Raw genomic sequence first — 21,782 nt, 5'->3', positions numbered from 1 at the left:
TAAGGACAGTAGCCCCCACCTTAATGAGAATAAGTGACCGCCCCCACTCTAAGCTAGAACGCTGGAGTTGACCCCATTGCTATAGTTTGCTGACCCTGTCCATAAAGGTCAAAGCCAAACCCCTCCTGAGAAGCAGTTAGAACCACTGCCCATCACTTTGATCATCTGGGTCTCGTTTTCTCATCTGCAAAGTGGGGAGGATGCCACCTGCCTAGTCTGTCTCCTGTGGTTTTGTTAAGAGAAAGCGAAATGATAGGAACAGAAGTGCCTGGTGGGCTACAAAGCAATTTGCAAATAGAAGACAAAAACAAATGCAACTGTAAAAGATATTTATTCTGAGAATCTAAAATCTGGACGAGGAATATTAAACTTTTTAGAAAATGCCTACACAGGATGTTGCCATTTCTTCCTAATACATTAACAACCTAATAATAAAGAGGAAAAAAACACTTTAAACAATATTGCTCCAGTTTGTCTGCAGTTATGTGATTTAAAATATCCCTGTTCTATTGAGGTATAAGCTGCAAACTTTGGTAAAGTTTGTAAAAAAAAAAAGTTAACAATTAATAAAAACACCCTAAGTTATAGATTTCTTGGTACATGTACAGAAACTACAAAAAATTTCATTTAAAAGTGTTTACTTTAAAAACAAATTTCCTCTTGTAACTCTCAATTGGCAAGTTGAAAATTCAATTTAAAGGAAGGACAAAACTCATCCCTACTCACCCGGTTTTGGAAAAAACTGGTTGGCTGGTCTGAGGATCTGGCTGGCATTTTCAATAATACAGTGCTAAAAAAAAAATGAGCCCTGTTTAGAAAGAAAGAACCAAAGGCACTTGAACATGGCTTCGTGCATCTGCTTCTGTGGCGTTCCAGTCGGACAGCATTTGGCTGCGCACCCAGCCCCATAGAGAGGACAGTCCAGAGGAGGTAGCTTCTGTGTGGCTTCAACTCTGCTCAAGGGACACAGGTCTCTACCTGCAGGTCTTAATCATGGAAGCCAACTGGTGGCGGACGGCTTTGAGGCCAGAGTTTAAACTGGGCTGAGTGGGATTTTTTTTTTCCCTTTCAACGATGACCTGACAGATGACAGCAGGGCCATACCACAACCAGGACCACTACCAGGCACCGTCCTGCTGGGTTTGGGCAATAAAATGCTGTCAGGGGGTATGCTCGCTTTCAGTTTTGGGGGCCAAGCCCACACACCTAGGAAAGATTGTTCTAGGCAGTCAATGCCTTCTCGCAGGAACCTCTGAGAACTTGGTATCAGGAACCTAAGTGGCCTTCAGGCCAAGTCATTTCTAATTCAGAAAAAAAATGGGAGCAGAACTTCGGCAGCATTTGCAGCAAACAGAAGTAGAAACTCGATGGCTTCAGAGAGCCAGGCCTCTGATACATGTAATTTGGGTTCGTTTAATGGCAAACTTCCCACTAGAAGGCCCAGGACACTGTATCCACGCTCAGCAAGTAAGAAGGCTGGGGAACTTGTGCTGGTGACGGGAAGGGGCGTTCGCTGTTGTTGCACCTGAGGTTTCAGCCCTGAGCTCTTGGAAGGAGATAATTCAGGCATTCCTGACTGCTGCCCATGATTTCGCGTATCTAGAAGAGGACAGGAAAATATTTGAGACACATCTCAAGAAAACCGAGGATCTTGTTCAAGTAGCCCAGGACCTTTTTCAGAGACTCTCACTTAATGAAGATGCTATGTCTTTCAAGGACTCTATACACAGTATTCCATGGCTTGGCATTGAAGATCAAAGACTCTGGAAAAGAGCTGCTTCAGTTAGTTCTTCACCAGATGGAAAATGAAGCCCTGGTATTAACTCAACATCTTGGCAATCTCTTGGAATTGTATGCAGCAGGTCAGGGAAAAGAACACGAATCCTTCAACTTGAATGATGCAATAAAGGTCATAGAGGAGGCTCAAGAGAAGTGGAAGATGAGCATGTTCCACGTCCATGGCGTCCACATCAACACTATAGGCGCCGTCGTTAACCCGGGTGGGTACTGGAGAGTGCCGATCACGCTCAAGTTCTGAGAGGGCTTCACTGACTCTATGAGAGCAAGGTGTCTGTGTTCCTGGTTGTGGCCGGACTACACCCGACACTACTCTCCAAGCCCTTGTTCCAGAGGCTGTGGAGCCTAGATCCGTCACATGACATTTCATGCTGGTTAGGAAGAGAGATGCAGCTGAGTTCAGAACTCTCCGAGAAGACGTGGAGGCCACAGGAACTAGGGTCATCCGCTGTGGAGAGGAGTATGTTCACCTTGGAGAATATTTCAGGCAATGAATGGACCTAGGAGATATCCCCGATGGCTAGACCAGACTGCAGTACCCGAGAGGCCTACAGAAGTCACCATTAGTCCAAACTCGAAAGCCCCATCATGGACAGTGTTCACTTCCTGCTGGCCAGATGTTGGTCTATTTTTGCTTTGTTTTTGTCCTTTCAGTCACTGAGTGAGGCCGCTGCTCTGCACGAAAGACGTGTGATGCAGATGTGGAATCGCATGGCCCTTGTTGCACTTGGCTATACTTGGTTTTTCAATCAAGTTTAATGGCTGTAACTCCAGGACTAAGAGGCAATTTATTTAAAATATTTTGTTATATTAAAAAAAAGAAAAAAAATTTTTTTTGCTGATACATTGCAGGCTTTATATTTTTTTTAAAAACCAAGATAAAAACTGAGCAGTCTAACTTTCTTTCTTTGAGCCACAATACATATTCATGAAAATTTATAGATTTAAAAAAAAAATCAGGAAGACAAGGCTTTTTAGGGAGGAGAGGAAAAACTACATGTTTAAGTTACGCCCACTAAAAACAAGAGGGGCTAAGGACGCCTCTGATGCGTTTTTAAAAAACGCCAGGCGAGAAGTGCTTGAGGATCACCGTCCATTGCCATAACCAGGGAAGAGCTGGCTGAGGACCGCCTGCAATGGCTGGTTCACCTGCATGGCGTAGTTCCGGCCCAGGTCGTAGCGGCAGGCAGGGCAGCTGAACACCTGGGCCTTGAAGGATCTGTCCAGGCAATCCTATGAGAGAGTGCAGGAAGGTGAGATGTGTTGTCCATGTCAGCGGGGCCACTCCTGGCCGCCCGGTGTCCCCCGTGACAGAGTTGAGAGCAATTATTGACTGTTCACAGGGTCCAGAGGCCCCTCCTGATCCTCAGTGTCACTTTCTACCACTCACCACCCACTGCCAGCCTGACCTCGCCAGCACCCCTCAAAGACTAAACTCATCCTGGCCCCCAGACTTTGGCACTTACAGGTCGCACCACCTAATAGGTTTGTCCACTGGCTCTTTCATCACTTGTGCCTTGGCTCAAGTCATCTCCTCAGAGGACCTTCCCTGATGCCCCTCCGCTACCTGGGGCTCCAGTGCACACAGCCAATCCGGTATCTCCCCAGTGCACCTTGAAACAGCACCTTCCACCCTCTGGCATCATCTTGTTTACCACCGTGTTTCTAATAGAACAGACACTCCTCCCTGTGACCCTCCCAGCACCAAGTGTGGGACATGACACATAGGAGATAACCAATAGATATGTCAATGAGATGTGTCAATGAGAATGAAGAGGGGAAGGAAAGAATCCTGGCACTGAGCTAGATTTCTGGATTCAAACTAAGCCAGGTGAAGGCCAAGCTATGAAGTAGATGGGCCCAAAGAGCCAACTTCCCAATCAGAGGAACAGGTAAGACCCCACCCACCGGGACAGAGACAATGCACAGGAGTATGCAGGTACCTGCAGCAGATAAGTGGGGAAGGGAGCAAATGTCGACATGGTGGAAAGCCTGTGGGCGCCAGAGCACATTTAAACAGGGATGCACACTGAGGCTTTTGTTTCCCTTTTTATACATTCCCAAATTCTTTTTTCAATAGGAAGTTTATAGCCTTGGTAGCTGTTTTCTACTCAACATGACTACAATTCAGGTCCGCACTCAAAAATCAGGTTGTGGATTACTGCGTGATTCATAGCATCCAAAAGGTGAAAACAACCCAAGCACCCTCCATCAACAGGAGACTGTTACAGAGAGCATGGTCCATCCAGAGGATGGAACATTATTTGGACTTAAAAAGGAAACTGACACACACCACAATGTAGATGAACCTTGAAGACATGCTCAATAAAATAAGTCAATAACAGAGGACAAAATACTGTGTGATTCCACTCACAGGAGGTCCCTGGAGGAGTCAGATACATAGAGACAGGAAGTGGGTGGTGGGAGTCAAGGGCTGGGGGAGGGACAGTTAGTGTCTAGCGGGGGCAAAGTTTCAGTTTGGGAAGTGAGAAAGTTCCAGAGCTGGATGGTGGGGATGGCTGCATGACAGTGTGAATATATTTAATACTACTAGGCTGTACACTTAAAAACTGTTAGGATGGTAAATTTTACGTTATGTGTATTTTACTACAATGATATAACTTAACAGAATAAAAAAATCAGGTGCTGAGACATCAGGGTAGAGGGTCATTTTCCCATAACCCCACCCATGCTGAGAAGACGTTCAGCATAACGTTCTAGAAGACGTTAACTACGGTTGCATGGACAAACAGGGCAGACACATAAAAGTCGGTACCTTCTTCCTTCACAGCCCTGGCACTTTAAATAACACACATGACTGACCCCTGAGATGCTTGTTCCTTGAAACCCCATCGGTCTGGTCCATTTCTGCAGTGCTAGCTAGACCTGACCTTTTGCAAGCTCCCCCTGCATCTCAGGCCTCCCTCCGCGTACTTGCTCACAACACATTAGCATATGGCACCTGGAGCCAGAAGCAGGCCAGGAAGGTGCTGCTATGCCCCTTTTTACAAGGGGTAACCGAGGGGCTTTCCAACGCTGGGAGGGACAGAGCCGGGGGGCGGGGGGGGGCGGGGGGCGGTCAAACCCTGGCCTCTGACTCCAAAGCCCTCACCTCACTGTCTTCCACCAATCCTGAGCCTCTCCTCCAGGTCACACAGCCCACAGGACATGGCATTCAGAGCCCAAGAGCAGAGAAGTAAAAGCCTGACCCTGACGGCCAAACTGCTTAACGTTCCTAGTTCCTCCCTTGGTGTGACAGCTGAGGCACTAAGACAGCCCCAAGGCAAGGAATGGGGCCAGGGTGGAGAACAAAGTCACCAGCAGCTCAGGGACTAAGAGTGACCCAGAGGCAGGGACACTCCCTTCCAACACCATCTGCTTGCACTGCCCGTAAGTTCCTACTCACTGACTCTGGCCAGAAAACACTGCAGAGAAACCACTGACACAGACCAGGGCTTCCCAACTGTGCGACTTTTCCTCTGGGGGACCCTGGGCCGTCTGGGGACATCTGCGGATGTCATGACTGAAGGAGCTCCTGGCATCAAATGGGGGCCAGGGAGGCTGCTCAACTGTTCAATGTCCAGAACAGCCCCCCCCGCCCGCCGGAGAGTTCTAGCCCCAGTGTCTGCAGTGCTGAGGGGGAGACCCTAGTCTAGTCAATCTCAGCTCCCATCTCTCTTCCATCACACTGTTTCCCTCCTATGACTGACCACCAGGCAGAGCCTATGGCCCCCCTCCCAGCCCCACATCCCCCATAGGCCCCAGCTATTCAGCCAAGCCTGCTGGTCCAGACACATGCCATCCCAACTGCCTGGAATGCTGCCCGGAGGCCCTCTTTAGGTAGGTGACAGGCTAAGGCCCCCTCCTGCAAGAAGCCTTCCTCCTGCTCCTCCAGGAGACAAGCGCCTCATGCTTTTACTGCCTGCTTTATAGTTTTTGATGATGACCAAACCCCAGGCCTGCCGCATGTCCTCTCCTGCCCTGGACCCCCAGATATATGAAAGGCTGAGGGAAGAGTACCAGCCAATGTACAGCAGAGGGCCTGTGTGGCTGGAATCACACAGCAAAGTGACAGGAGTGCCGGAAGGCCCAGATGGGCTTGGTGGCCCAGGCGAGGCAGCGGCCTTTGATTCCCTAGCACCAGGGAGGCACAGAAGGGTGGGGAGCAGGGAAGCGGGGCGATGGGATCCCTTGAATGAAGGCCGGGAGACAACTATAATCGAGGCTACTCAGAAAGCAGACACTGAAGCCCTGCAAAGAGCCAGGAGTGAAGAAGCCGAGCCAACAAGCCCACACCGTGCGCCAGCGGTGTGGTGGCCCAGCCCCTGCGCATACTCCCCTCACCTTGCACACATTGTGTTGACACACAGTTGTGATCGGGCGGAACACCAGCTCCTGGCAGCAAATACACTGGAACATTTCTTCCACTTTACTCAGGAATTTCTAAAAACAGAAAAGAGGGTGCATGAGACCAGCAGAGCCTTACACTAGAATAAACAACCATGTTAATGGAATCCTCAGAAAATGGGGCTCCCTGCTAGGGCCTCGCCCTGGGTCCCCTAATTTCATTCTCCTACCCCTACCACAGGAGACAGAAATGGTGTGGTTGCCATTCTAAGATGAGAAAGACAGGTGCCGGTCTTGCCCGGGGACCTGGCCGTGGGCAGAGCTGGCCTGGGTCATAGCCTTGATGGTGCTGAGTGGGATCCCCAGGGTCAGGGTCAAGAGCAGGCTTTATCAGTGTAATCTGAGAGCACGGATCTCGATTGCTCGGTAAATAGTGCTGAGCTCCTGCGTGCTGCCTGGTGCCAGGCTCCAGCAGTGGATTAAACAGAAGAATCTTATGCCCTCAGAGAGACCGGAGCCCTGTTGGTAGGGGAAGGGTGAAGATGGAACAGGAAAAGACAGAAATGTCACAACGGTACTGGGAAGTGCAGCGGGAAGCCTGGGAGAGGCCAACCCAAATGCAGGTGGTCAAGAACACTCTGTGGAGAAGGCAACCTGAGGAACACAGGGCTGGCTGAAGCATGGTCCCCAAAAATGTCATCTGAATCCTGGACTCTGTGTATACACTCCCTTCCACAGCAAAAGTAACTCTCACCTTATAGATGCAGATGGGATTAAATTAAGGACCCTGAAAGGAAACTACTTTAAACTAAAAAATTTCTGCACAGCAAAGAAAACTATCGACAAAACAAAAAGACACCCTACTGGATGAAAGAAGACAGTCACCAACGATACATACAATAAAGGGTTAATATTCAGAAAATACTTATATGAGGAACTCAGGCAACTTAACAAAAAGGACAGTCCAGTTTAAAACTGGGCCAAGGTGCTTTGGCTGATGTGGCTCAGTGGACCCAGCGCTGTTCTGCAAACCAAAATGTCACCAGTTCGATTCCCAGTCAGGGCACATGCCTGGGTTGCAAGCCAGATGCCGAGTGGGGGGCACATGAGAAGCAACCACATATTTGATGTTTCTCTCCCTCTCTTCTTCCCTCCTTTCCCCTCTATAATAATAAATAAAATCTTAAAAAAATAAAAAAATTAAATAAAAATGGGCAGAGGAACTAAATAGACATTTCCACAAAGAGGAGATAGAGATGGCCAGTAGACATAAGAAAAGATGCTCAGTGTCACTTACCATAAGAGAAATGCAAATTAACCACGAGCTATCACCTCACACTGGTCAGAACAACGAGGGTTGGTAGAGACCTGGAGAATTGGGAACCCTCATGCACTGCTGCTGGGAATGCACACTATAGCAAACAGCATGCAGGGCCCTCAAAATTTTTTAAAACTAGAACTACCATATGACCCAGCAGATCCCACTTCTGGTATTTATTGAAAGAAATACAAACACTAATTCAAAAAGGTATCTGCACTCCTGTGTTCACTGCAGCATTATTTATAATAGCCAAAACTAACGGATAAAAAAGAGGTGGTACATATACACAACGGAATATTGCTTAGCCATAAAAAGAATGCAATCTTACCACTTGCAACAACATGGATGGACATACAGAGTATTAGGCTAAAAGAAATAAGATAGAGAAAGACAAATACCATATGATTTCATTTATATATGAAATCTAAAGAGCAAAAGAAAACAAACTCATGGATATAGAGAACAAATTCATGGAGGTGAAAAAGGTAAAGAGATTAAGAAGTACAAATTGGCAGTTGCAAAACAGTCATGGGGATACGGCATAGGGAATATAACCACAATATTGTAACAACCATGTGTGCGCTGTCAGGGGGATGCGGGACGTAACGGAGGGTCGCTCTGTAAGTCATAGAAACGTCTGACCACTATGGCTGTGTACCTGAAACTAACATAATACTGAATGTCAACTGTAACTGAAAGATAAATTTTTCTTTTAATCCTCACCTGACAACATTTTTTCCTTGTTTTGAAAGAGAGAGGAAGAAAAAGTGAAAGGGAAAGAAAGAAACAATAACGTGAGAAAGAAACACCAACTGGTTGCCTCCCATACGCGCCCAGACCACGGCACAACCCTTCAGTTATGGAACAATGCTACAACCGAGCCACACCAGCTAGGGCAAAAAATAAAAATTTTTTAAGGAAAGAAAAACTCTAGGATTCTGACCTTCAGAACTGAGAGAATAACTTCGTGTCATTTTGTGCCACTAGGTCTGTGCTCACTTGTTATGGCAGCCACAGGAGACTTGGCAGGACAAGGGCACTGAGCTAGCAGGGCTGCGGATGAAGATGGAACCTGCGACGGGATGACCAGGAAGAAAAGCCCAGGAGCAAAGGACGTCTGCAGACTGCCCACAGTGTGGGTGTGACTGACAGTGAGCCAAGGAGAACCAGCTCCTACCAGGTGAGGAAAGCGGCCAGAGGACAATGAGCCACTCATTTGCAGTGACCCATCAGTGTCACTCACCCCACCAAGGGCAAGAAGATAAAAAATGACCATGTGACCCGGCAATCCATCTTCTGGGTACAGACAGCACCCAATTTATGATGATTTGACTTGCAATTTTGCAATGGTGTGAAAGTGGTACCCATTCAGTAGAAACTGTACTTCAAATTTTGAATTTGTATCTTGTCCTGGGCTAGTGATACGCAACCTGATACCTACCTGTGGTGCTGGGCAGGAGCAGCGAGAACATTGTGCCTAACCAGGGGCTAAAGTACCTGTACTGAGCACGTTCATGGTGGGCGGAGCTAAACTGTGATGTTTGGTAGGTTAGATGTCTCAAATGCATGTGACTTATGATCAACTTATTGGGACACAACCCCATCGTAAACCACGGGACATCTATAAACACCCAAGAGAACTGGAAGCAGAGACTAGGAGAGAGAGTCGCACACCCATGTTCACAATAGCATGATTCACAAAGGTGACAACTCAATTGTCCAGCAACAGATGATGGATGTACACAATGTGGTCCATCAGACAATGAAATGTTAGTCCTTAAATGAAATGTCCTTAAAGAGGACACTCTGACACCTGCCACAATGTGGATGAACCCTGGAGACGTTACTCTCAGTGAAATAAGCCAGACACAACAGAGTATGTGTGACTAGTCAGAGTCACAGAGACACAAAGACTGTGGGCATCAGGGGCTGGGGGAGGGGAGGGAGGTAGTGTCTATAGGGACAGAGTGTGTTGGTTTGGGAAGATGAAGAAGTTCTGCAGACGGTGGTGGTGATGGTTGCATGACGATGTGAATGTTTTTAATGCCACCGAGCTGTGCCCTGAGAAATGGTTAAGAAATGAAATAAAGTGGTGCATTTGATGTTCCCTCTGTTTTGTTGCAGTAAGAGAAACGAAGGGGGAAGGCTGCCCAGACCACATGGCGTGCTCACCGGCCCATCCTTGAGTGACTTGAGGATTTCGGTCCACAGCTTGGTGTTGCTCTGGTCCTCCTTGATGAGGCCTTTCTGCTGGGCTGTGAGGCTGTAAGGCTCCACCTTGGTTTTCTTGGGTGTCCTTTCTAGGGACCAGGCGCCAGTCCTGCCACCTCCTGAAACAGAGCAGAATGGTGAGGGTGGGCAAGCCCCAAGGCCACAGGGACAGTTTGCCCACGGACAAATACCCACCTTCTGACTTGCTCTTTCGTTTGCCCTTCCTGGGGGCTGTGAAATCCTTCTCTTCCTCTTCCTCCCCCTCTTCATCTTCCATCTCTTTGGACGATCTCTTTCTGTTCTCTTTCTCTTTCTCCTTCTCTTTCTCCTTTTCCTTCTCCTTCTTGGACAGGGCCTCAAGGTAGCCTTCGGGATACTGGAGAGGGCAAAGGCGGCTGTGAGAATCAGCCTGAAGCGATGCACCTGCTGGACCACCCAGACTCCCGAGGGCGGTTTGGGGACCCGGGCCTGCCCTACCCTGACACCAGCCACCCCGGCCCTGCATTTCCTGCCACCTCCCATCTCCCCTCACCTCACTGTCACTTCCTCCCCAGTCTCCAACCCAGACTTAAAAACCTTAACTCCTTCTACCTGACAGCCTCAGATCTGAGACCACCACCCCTCCAACTCCAGAGCTGTAATCCGATCGTGACACACACCAGGAACGAAGGGCGAACCTGCCCCCCTCCCCGGGTGGGGTGAGAGTGACACACTCCACAAGTTAGTGCTCACGCAGCAGTCACATTCAGCCAATGTGATCATCTTATCTTTATCACTTCCTCTAAGGGGTAGGCAAACTGTCCAGCCAGTTTTGTGGGGCAGCCAGCTCTGCTGGGGCCCAACAGCAGGCAGAGCCCAGAACCCATTTGTGAATGAAGAGACATAGCTGCGCCCCAAGGAAACTTCATTTGCAAACAACTGCCCAGGGCCTTAGCTGCCATCCAACCCTATTTTTATAATCCTCACCTGAGGAAGAGAAGATGTTTATAGATTTTTAGAGGAAGGAATGAAGAAAGGGAAAAAGAGAAACATCAATGTGAGAAACATTAATTGGTTAACCTCCCATATGCCCCCTGACAGGGGATTGAACTCACAACCTAGGCATGTGCCCTCACTGGGGATCGAACCTGCAACCTTTTGGTGTCTAGGACGACACTCCAACAGACTTAGCCACCCAGCCAGAGCCAGTCCCATTTTGATGAGCCTTGGGCTCCAGGTCCAAACAAGCATGACTTCATTATAATCCTGTATCTAAGGCAATGTAGTCCTCTACTTATGTCTGATTCTGAAACGTTTCATCAAAAAAATCTCCAACCTTCTTTAAAAGAAGCACTAAGTTCCAATGAAAACTGCAGTTATCAATAAAAACCCCACTCCCACCAGACACCAGTGTTTAGTACCACAGCTATGTCCTCCCCAGCTCCTCTGCTTCTGAAATTGGCCCTGGTACAAACAATGTGTTCAAATGACAACTCCTTGTGACCCAGCCCCTCCCCTGGGGGAGGCACTATCCGAGTCTCAATGACAATTAAGATTCCTTAAATAGTCCCCAAAGACTCATCGGGCCGTTAAAGCATCTCACCATAATAAACAGAAAACACCCTAATTATAGTGCCAAAAAGCCCTACTCTGGCCCAGGGTAAATTCTCCAGAGATGGAAGACTCCATTTCTGTAAAAAGGCAAGCGATGGCTGGGTAAGACCAATTCTCCTTATCTCTACAACTGACTTCTCTATATTCCACCAGTGTTTCTGGTTTTTGCTTTTTGGGGGGGGAGGGCTCCCAAATTGATTTCAAACAAACCTGTCTACTGAGACAACTACAGTAAGAAATCTGGCCCTAGCAGGTGTGGCTCAGTGGATTTGAGCACCGGCTGCGAACCAAGGGGCTGCCAGTTCCACTCCCAGTCAGGGCCCATGCCTGGGTTGCTGGCCAGGTCCCCAGTGGGGGCCATGTGAAAGGCAACCACACATTGATATTTCTCTCTTTCTCCCTTCCTTTCCCTCTCTCCAAAAATAAATAAATAAAACCTTTAAAAAAAGCAAAAGCAAAAAGAAGTCTGGACCTCAACCCTGAGCCTACGAACGCATAGAAGCACACATGATCTGCCCACCCCCAATATCCACTAGCTGAAGAATTGAACCGGGGCAGACAGCAAGGTGTGGCCAGCTCGGCCCCCAGACAGCATTTCGGGTGAGAGAGAAGCAGGACTGCTGAGCCAGATGAGCACAGCCTGCACGCACCTGCATGGTCAGCCCCAGCTTCTTGATCCGATCCTTCCCTTCCTTTGTCCAGGGGCCAGGTTCACTGTCGTCCCTCCGCAGGAGGTAGCGCCACACCAGGAAGCCAGATTTCCCCTTCTCGGGCCAATACCTCACGACCTGCAGGAGGTGGGAGCTGATGTCAGTGTCCTTTGACACTGGAGGTAGCCCAGGCAGGCACAGGGAGGACCTCTCACCTTATAGATGCCGTCGTACCGGTTGCCCTCGGTAGGGGCGTATTTGCTGTGCTTGCGGCCCTTGACATTGCGCACCACCCGGACCGGTTTCCCTGAGCGCCAGTCCTTGGCTTCCGCCCCTTTACGGTCGTTGATGGGAGCACTGCAGTTGAGAGCCAGTGCCCTGCAGGGAAAGCCGGGGCCACACACTATAGGTTGGATTGTGTCCCCCCAAAAGAAAGGGCATTTTAACCCTTGGAACCTATGAATGTGACCTTCTTTGGAAAGCGGGTGACTTCAGATAAAGTTCAGAGGTCAGAATGGATGATGGGGACCCTAAAAATACAATGACTAGTGACTTAGAAAAAACAGAAATTGAGACCCAGGCATACATGGGAAGAAACTATGTGAGGACGGAGGCAGCTAAGGGACACCAAGGATTTCTGGCAGCCACCAGAAGCTGGAAGAGGGAGAAAGCACCCCCACAGAAATTTCAGAGGGAGCATAGCCCTGTGACACCTTGATTTTGACTTTGGGCTTCCAGAAATATGTTATGAGAAAAAATTTCTGTTACTTTGAATTATCTAGTTTGTATTTCACTGGAGCCACAGGATACTAGCACACCATGTGGGGAGGATATCATCAAGAAGACAAAAGAGGCGGTGAACGTGAGGCAGCCCAGCAGATCAGTCCCAGCCAAGGGCACAGGGGCCTGGGGCAGACCAAGCAGAGGTCAGGTTCTGCGCTCCAACCTCTCTATCAGATGAGAGGAAAAAGAAGCTGCAACTATGCTACTGTTTCTCAATACAAATAGTACTTTTGAAACAAATTTCTTAGTTTGTGTCCAGAGAGGATTATTTGTTAGCTTATGTGGTTTCTCTCACATTAAATCTTTTCTGAAAACATGATTTTTAACAGCTACTAAAATTAAAATATTCCTCTAGACAAATAAATGTGAAGCAAACCCTTCCCTTTAAAAAAAAAAAAGACATTCAGGTACTGACATTTAGCTGTTTAACATAATGGTATGATAGCCCTGGCTATCACATAGCTCAGTTGACTGAGCTCAGGCCTTCAAACCAAAAGATTGCTGGCCCTGGCTGGTGTAGCTCAGTGAATTGAGTGCGGGCCTGTGAACCAAAGGATCGCAGTTCGATTCCCAGTCAGGGCACACGCCTGGGTTGCAGGCCAGTTCCCAGCAGGGGACACATGAAATGCAACCATACATTGATATTTCTCTCCCTCTCTCCTTCCCTCCCCCTCTAAAGTAAATAAAATCTTTTCTTTTAATTTATTTATCTTTAGAGGGGAAGGAGAGAGGGAGAGAAACATTAATGTATGGTTGCCTTTTGTGCGTCCCCTGCTAGGAAATGGTCTGCAGGGAACTGGCCTGCAACCCGGGCATGTGCCCTGACTGGGAATCGAACCGCAATCCTCTGGTTCGCAGGCTTGTGCTCAATCCACTGAGCTACACCAGCTAGGGCAATAAAACCTTAAAAAAAAAAAAGGTTGCTGGTTCAATTCCCGGTTGGGACACATTCCTGAGTTGCAGGCCAGGTCCCCAGTAGCAGGTGTGTGAGAGGCAACCACACACTGATGTTTCTCTCCTTCTCTTTCTCCCTTCCCTTCTCTCTAAAAATAAATAAATAAAGCCTTTAACAAGAAACATAATGGTATGATAAAAATCACTACTCATAAGACTTCCCTTCCCCATGTCTCATAACACACTTCCAAAGTGAAATTCAAGGGTCGTAAGATCATTTTCAATTTGTATTTCTACCAACAAGGCAACATCAGTCTATGCCTTGGCATTTCTCAACACATTGGAATTTTCGGCCAATTTCACAGGGGAAATAAATTGTATTTTACTATCAGTTCAACTTGTATTTCTTTGATTACTGAAGTTGAGTAATTTTTCACAGTTATTGGAGATTTCCATTTCTTTTGTGAATGTCCTTTGCTTTCTTCCTATTAGCTTTTCTTATTGGTTTGCAACAGCTCTTTACATGCCATGGGTCACGTTTGTTGCAGACTTTCCCCCAAAGAGTCATCTGCCTTCTCATTTTACTCATGAGTTTTACTAGTGCCATTTATAACAGCTGGGTCATCAACTCTGCCTTTTTCTTTGGGCTTCATGATACTTTTTATGCTTTAAAAGACCACTCCCATCCTGCAATTGAGGGGTCAGCAAACTCCGGCCCAATGCTTAATTTTCAAATGAAGTTTTATTGGAACAAAGCTGTGCTCGCTCATTTCCGTAAGTTCTGCAGATGCTTTGGAGCCCTGACAGCCGAGCTGACCACCTGCAACAGAGACCACGTAGCTCAAAGCCCAAAAGATTTATTATCTGGCCTCTTTGGGGAAGAATTTATTTTTATGCACTGAATGGATTTTCAGCATCCATACATTCCGCCACATTATTAATGGGATTCTAACTTCCTGGACGTGATACCCCAAAACAGAACCGACCCCATTCCCTGTGTAGCCGCCAGAGTATGGGACAGAAACGAGTTGGTGGGAACACAAGAAAATCTTTTTTCTGCGAACCTGTTGGTGTGGGTGAGTTTCTGATCACAGGACTGTTCTGCAGTCCGCTTGTTGCCGGAAAGATCTCGACCACCGCTACCAGTATACGTGAATGAATTCCCATGGTCCTGAAACAGAGAGGGGGCAAGCTAAACCCTCACACAGAGGAAGATTCCTCTGAAAACAAACCCGTAACACTTGCTAGGATGTCAACTGTCAAAAAAACGTAAAATAACCAGTTATGATAAGGATGTGGAGAAACAGGAATCCTGTACATTGGTGGGGAGGGCAAATGGTACGGCAGTTCCCCCCAATTACATGTGATTTAGCAGTTCTGCTTCTGTGTCTGTAGAGACCCCAAGAACTGAAAGCAGGGCACTTCACAGACTATCTGCACACCCACGTTCAACAGCAGCATCGTTCCTCACACCCAAGAGGTGGAAGCAACCCAAGTGTCCACTGACGGTCAAACGGATAAACACAAAGTGGTCCATCCAGACAACAAAGTATTATTCAGCCTTAAGAAGAAAGGAAATTCTACAATATGTTACAACATGGATGAACCTTGAGGACATTATGCTTAGTGAGATAAGCCAGACAACAAAAGAACAAATACTGGGACTCCACTCGTACACTCGTAAGGTCCCAGGAGGACTCAGAGTCATAGAGAGAGGAAGCAGAGGGTACAAGCCAGAGGGTACAAGTCTTGGGAAAGGGATGGGGGATCAGTGTTTCATGGGGACAGAATTTCAGTTTGGGAAGATTAATTCTGGGGATGAATAGTGGTGATGGTTACACTCTTAAAACAGTTACATTTTAAAACAAAATAGTTACATAAAATGGTACATTTTATGTTATGGGTATGTCACAATTAAAAAATAAATAAAACCACCCCCACTTACCACGTCGTCCTCATAACCCCCAGCCAGGACCAGAGAGTACGCCCCGTCATTGCTCCGGCCATGGATGCCCGCCACGTGAGGCCGATGGACCCCTGACTCACTGACCTGTGAAAACCACCGAGAAACAAATAGCTCCTTCCGGACTGGCTGCTGCAGAAAAATCGCACCCCTCCTCTCCCTGTCTGCTGCCTTCAGAGCCAGGGGCCTGACCTTCCCACTGAATGTGTCACACCTGTTAGAAAAACCTCGCCCTTGAATCCGGGCCACAGCACAGAAGGAGCTGGCTTGAATTCCAGCCGTGCCACCTGTTCAAGGCATGGCCCTCTGCAGGCAATGGGGCTTCTGGAAGGCCAGCACCTGGTGGCCAAATTTTGGCTGTTTGGGGGTACCTGGACTCTGAACCTCCACATGGTGCCCACGGGGATCCCTGGGATGGGTCCGTAGTGGTTGGATGGAACGATGGTGCACTCCTTGGTACGCCCCACGCATGCCATGCCCTGTGCATTCCAGAAACACAGACGAAAGAGCACTGTGAGCAAGCATGGGAGAGCAACAGACCTGCTGGGCTTGTGGGGCGCAGCCACCTCACCTTGCCCCAGTCCCTCTGCGAGGATGATGTGGCTGAAGCCATCTTCGCCTTCTTCTTACTCTCTTTCAGCTTCTCCCCCGCCAGTACCACCTCGCTGGCATCATTTCGACACTCAGGGCAGTACCTGTCACAACAGGGAAATCAGTGCCTATCCTTGGCCCGCCCTGGACCTGCTAACCCCACAGACACGACCTGCTCCTTCCAGCTCCCTGCCATCCCACACTGTTCAAGATGGGGAATCTTTTATAGTGACAACTGTTAACAGGTTAGGGTGCTGAGACTGGAGCCTGGGGCATCCCTACATTTCCACCACATCCGCAGCTGTCAGTGTGCACCAAGAGCGTCCTGGCTGACAGACCTGCTCCTGGGCGAGGCCGAGATGCTCGGCTCTCTGCTTCCCACCTGCGGGCTCTCCTTCCCCGCAGTTACCCGGAGGTGTAGGCCCCACCTGGAACACAAGATATTCCCTCACCCCATTTCTCACTGTCCCTCGTGGGTTTACTAGGTGACAGACAGATGTTGGCGTCATTTCTTGGCACCCACCAACCCCCTATCCCAGAGGGCTGAGTGCCACAGCCCCGAGCCCGTCCCGGAAGCAGTCATGGCATCCACTCACCACTCGTCCTCCTTGGGAACAGTGCTGAGGGGCGGGCAGAGGCAGAATATGTGAAAGGCCATGTCACACTCATCACAGAGAAGCTGCTTGTCAGGATCCTGCTTGCCCCCACACAGGTGGCAGGCACACACCCGGCAGGTCTTGCTCGGGTCATCTTTGCAATATTTGCAGGTGGGCCCGCTCTTCCCTGGACACAAGAGCCAGGATCAGCCCGGGCAGCACTGGCCACACAAAGAAGGACCAGGAGCCCCCACCCCACACTCAACATGGGAGACATAGGGGGCATAATCAGAACTCACTTCGCATCGGGTTTTCAACCACAGGGCTCCCCTCGCCTGGGCGCTCAATCTTAAAAACTTCATCCACAAAACTGATCCGACAGTCAGTAAGAGAATTATCCCTGCAAGAGACAAGCCATTAGAACATTCCAGCTGGCCAGCCCTGCCGAGGCACCTCCAAGGGGACTTGGCCACCTAGCACATTCTTGGAACACGGGAGCACCTCAAATGGTATTAAGTAAGGGGCTTCTCAGGGCACCTGTGCATTCTTGTAGCTACTCCCCTCGCTAATTCAAGTTCTGCTAAATCAGTAAAAGGCGAAGGATTTGTACATTATGAAGAGAGAAAGCAGAGTTACCAAGTCCTACTAAATGAAACAAAGATAAAAGAAAGCAGCACATAGCCCTGACCAGTGTGGTTCAGTTGGCTGGATGTCCTCCCTCAGAACGAAACGTCACTGGTTCGATTCCCAGTCAGGGCACATGCCTGTGCTGCAGGCCAGGCCCCCATTCGGAGGTGTGCAAGAGGCAACCTATCAACGGTTCTCTCTCACATCAACATTTCTCGCCCTCTCTTTCTCCCTCCCTTCCTCTCTCTAATAATAAAAACAAAATCTTAAAAAAAAAAAAACAGCATATAAAATAGTTTCATTACACGATGAATTGAGAGTAAGTTCTAACCTTTGGGCGGGAAAAGCCAATCAAACAGGGTCCATCATGCAAAAATCATAAAGGTAAAGTCTGATCAATTTAGCACGATAAAAATACAAAAGCTCCTCTAAGTTACAATGTTCCCAAGAGTCAATCCGACATCTACACCTACAACGTCCAAAAGAAATGTCTATGCACCACAAACACACACCACGTGGGTACGGCCATGCCACAGTTCCTAGTAGCCATTCAAAAAATAGGAACAAATGTAACTGGTGTGAATATGTTTTATGAACCCAATGTATACAAAATGTTATTTCAGCATGCAATGAATAGTGAAGAATCATCAACATCTTTTTTTTTCGTCTTTTTCACCAGTAAGTCTCCAAAACCCAGTGTGTGTTTCATACTCCTGGCACATGTCAGGGCCACACTTCAAATGCTTGGTGGCACATGTGGCCCATGGCTATGGAACCAGACACCACAGGTCCAGATCTATCCACCACATCAAAGGAAATGACACCATGAGATCAGAGATGACAACATTCAGACTGCAGGTCTGGGGGACAAAAGACCAGGTTTCCTCAAATAAACTGTTAAGATTTAAAACACAGGTACCAACCTAACTGAAATCTATGCACATTACTTAGATCCTAATCAAAGAAATGGTTTTAAAAAAGAAGAGATAACTAGAAGTTTGAACAATGACTGAATTTGTGTTATTCAGAAATTACTGCTAGGTTGTAATAACAGCACTAGAGCGACATTTCTTCATTCTTCAAGAGCAATTTTTAAAAACTATGTTCTAAAATATTCACAGACGAGATGACTGGATGTGCGGGAGTCACACCAATGCAGCAGGGTGGGCTTGGCAGCATCCTTGCATCCTCGATGAAGGAAAACCAAAAGAACTTGCTGTTAGCAGACTCACTCTCACAGATTTAACTAAAGGGAGTTCTTCAAATAGATAAGGTATAAAGGAAAGGCTCAGAGCACAGAGGGAGAAGGCAAAAAAACAAAAAGAAAGCTGCGCTGGCCGGGGAGCTGAGTTGGTGAAAAGACCCTGATTCGCCAAGGCTGCAGGTTGGATCCCCAGTCAGGGCACATACGAGAAGCAACCAGAGGACACGTAAATAGCTGGAACAATAAATTGATCTCTCCCGGCCCTGGCTGGTGTAGCTCAGTGGATTGAGCACAAGCCTGCGAACCAGAGGATGGCAGCTCGATTCCCAGTCAGGGAGTTGCAGGCCAGTTCCAGACAGGCCAACTCCCAGCAGGGGATGCACGAAAGGCAACCATACATTTATGTTTCGCTCCCTCTCCTTCCCCTCTAAAGATAAATAAATAAATAAAACATTTAATTAATAAATAAATAAATAAATAAATAAATTGATCTCTCCCTCTCAAACCAACAATAAAAAAATAAATAAAAAATAAATGACCCAAAAGGGATCTAAATGGAGGAAAGACTCGCACAGTTCACTCTAAGCACAGAAGTGACGGCAGCCTAGGCAGATGGGGGCGCCTGGAGGGAAGAGTGGCACCAGCACACCAGACATTTATGGGGTGAAATTCAGGAAACCACTAAGAAAACCATGAAAAGCAACCCACTCCAGAGACTAAAACAAATCAAGACAGTCTTAAAAAATATTTAAGTAACCCCCAGGAAAGACAGAGAAACAGAAACAAAGACATTAAAAAAAAAACCCACAATAAAATGACAGACTTATTCCCTAACATACAAATAATTACTTTTTTTAAAATTAATTTTGAGCCCTGGCTGGTGTAGTTCAGTGGATTGAGCACGGGCCTTTGAGGGTCGCTGGTTCGATTCCCAGTCAGGGCACATGCCTGGGTTGCAGGCCAGGTCCCCAGTATGGGACACATGAGAGGCAACCACACACTGATGTTTCTCTCCCACTCTTTCTCCTTCCCTTCCCCTCTTTCTAAAAATAAATAAATAAATGATTTTTAAAAAAATTTCATTTTGAGAGAGACTCATCGATTTGTTGTCCCACTTATTTATGCATTCATCGGGTGACTTTTGCATGTGCCCCACCAGGGATTGAACCCACAAGCTTCACATACCAGATGCTCTAACCAACTGAGCCACCCCGCCAGGGCCACTAACAATTACCTTAAATGTAAACAGTCTAAATATGCCAATTAAAAGGCAAAGATTTACAAAGGGGATGAAAAAATGACCCAATTATATGCTGCTTACAAGAAGCTCACTTGGAATTCAACTACACAGGTTGAAAGTAAAAGGATTTTTAAAAAGATACACCATGCAAACATTAACTGTTAAAGAAGCAGGAATACTCAACACACACACACACACACACACACAACTCCCCTTGGACAGAGCAGGCTTCAGAGCAAAGAAAATTACTAGAGACAAAGAGGGACGTTACATCATGATAAAAAGACCAGCCGACCAGGAAGACACAGCTGTTCTAAAGGTGTAAGCACCAAACAACAGTTGATTATGAATCTCAAAGGAAAAATAGGCAAATCTACAACTACTGCTAACGGCTGGGACAGCCCCTCATCAATCGAGAGAAGTACTGGACAGAAAATCAGAAAGAATTAGAAAATGTGAACAAGACACTCGACCAACACAATGTAACTGATATACAGGATATTCTACTCAACAACAGAAAATACTAAATTTTTTTTAAACAACCATGGAATATTCACCAAGACAGACTCTATTGTGGGCCATAAAATAAACCTCAAGAAATTTAGAACTGAGTCCTGACTGGTATGGCTGAGTGGGTTGGGCATCATCCCACAAACCAAAAGGTCATGGGTTCAATTCCTGGTCAGGGCACAAGCCTAGGCTGCGGGCCAGGTCCCTGGTTGGGGGCGTGCAAGAGGCAACTGACGAATGTTTCTCTCCCTTTATCCCTCCCTTTCCCTCTCTCTAAAAATAAATAAGTAAAATCTTCTAAAAACTTGAACTGAAATCATACAGAGTATGTTCTTTGGACATAATGAAGTCAAACTATAAATTAATAACAGAAAGACAGTGCAAAAAAATCTCTAAACATTTGGCAATTAAGCACCATGCTTCTAAATAAGCCAGGAGTCTCAAAGAGGAAATCTCAAAGGAAATAAAAGAAATAGAGAACTGCCCTGGCTGGTGTAGCTCAGTGGATTGAGCACGGGCCTGTGAAGCAAAAGGTCACTGGTTCGATTCCCAGTCAGGGTACATGCCTGGGTTGCAGGCCAAGTCCCCAGTACGGGACACATGAGAGGCAACATGATGTTTCTCTCCCACTCTTTCTCCTTCCCTTCCCCTCTCTCTAAAAAAAATAAATAAATAAAATATTTAGAAAAAAGAAATAGAGAACTAAATAAAAAAGAAAATATAACATAGAATGTGTGGAGAACAGTTAAGTAAGTGATTAGAAGGGAATTTATAGCACTAAAATGCTTATACTAGAAAACAAGAAATTTCTCAGATCACTAGTCTAAGTTGCTACCTCAAGAAACTAGAAAAAGAACAAAATCAATCCAAGGAAAGGAGAATGGTAAAGACAAGAACAGAAATCAATGAAGTTGGAAACAAGAAACAATGGCAGTAAAACAATAGCAGTAGAACAAAAAGTTGGTCATTTTTCACAATAACATCATTTGCAGCCTCCTCCCTGGTAACCCTGCTGCCATGCTGCCCCCTGCTGTCCATTCCCTGCTTGGCTGCCAGAGCGCAGATTCTTAATTGCAGGCCCTGTGCTCAAAATGCCCCAATGACTGCCAGCAATAGAGAATCAACACCAGCTCTGGACCACTCCTGGCCATACCCTGAACGTCCAGGCACACAGAGGCCTCCAGTCTCCACTCCTTCCTCCCTCTGGCCCCCTGGCCTCCTCACAGGGCCACGAATACACCAGAAACGACCCTGCCCCAGAACCTTTGCACCTGCTCTCCGTGCCTGAGACACTGCTGTATTTGCTATCTAACTGGAATGTTCTTCAGCCACTGAAAAGGAAGGCCTGACACAAGCTGTTACCTGGATGGTCCTTGAGGACATTACACTCAGTGAGATAAGCCAGACACAAAAAGAAATACTATGTGATTCCACTCATACGAGGTCCCTGAAGGA

The 21,782-nt window shown here is 47.2% G+C and overlaps 1 protein-coding gene across 4 annotated transcripts in view; it reads right to left on the bottom strand.

Annotated features, from left to right (window-relative positions):
- Nucleotides 1-312: 312 nt before the first annotated feature.
- Nucleotides 313-21,782, bottom strand: part of UHRF1 (ubiquitin like with PHD and ring finger domains 1) — a 41,645-nt gene continuing 20,175 nt past the window's right edge. For all 4 annotated transcript variants that reach the window (XM_037042627.1, XM_037042624.1, XM_037042625.1 and 1 more), the window contains exons 6-17: nt 17,046-17,146; nt 16,747-16,933; nt 16,131-16,254; nt 15,931-16,038; nt 15,542-15,646; nt 14,661-14,767; nt 12,135-12,297; nt 11,920-12,057; nt 9,872-10,052; nt 9,638-9,795; nt 6,142-6,240; nt 313-3,030 (exon numbers count right to left, since the gene is read on the bottom strand). In XM_037042627.1, the coding sequence (XP_036898522.1) occupies nt 2,884-3,030; nt 6,142-6,240; nt 9,638-9,795; nt 9,872-10,052; nt 11,920-12,057; nt 12,135-12,297; nt 14,661-14,767; nt 15,542-15,646; nt 15,931-16,038; nt 16,131-16,254; nt 16,747-16,933; nt 17,046-17,146 (1,618 nt within the window). In that variant the 3' untranslated portion in view covers nt 313-2,883. The remainder of the gene's footprint in view (nt 3,031-6,141; nt 6,241-9,637; nt 9,796-9,871; nt 10,053-11,919; nt 12,058-12,134; nt 12,298-14,660; nt 14,768-15,541; nt 15,647-15,930; nt 16,039-16,130; nt 16,255-16,746; nt 16,934-17,045; nt 17,147-21,782) is intronic.

Source organism: Sturnira hondurensis, unplaced genomic scaffold (genome assembly GCF_014824575.4).
Source record: "Sturnira hondurensis isolate 20B ecotype Veracruz unplaced genomic scaffold, ASM1482457v3 Scaffold0003693, whole genome shotgun sequence".
Classification (NCBI taxonomy): Eukaryota; Metazoa; Chordata; class Mammalia; order Chiroptera; family Phyllostomidae; genus Sturnira; species Sturnira hondurensis.
This window is presented reverse-complemented; position numbering and strand designations above follow the sequence as displayed.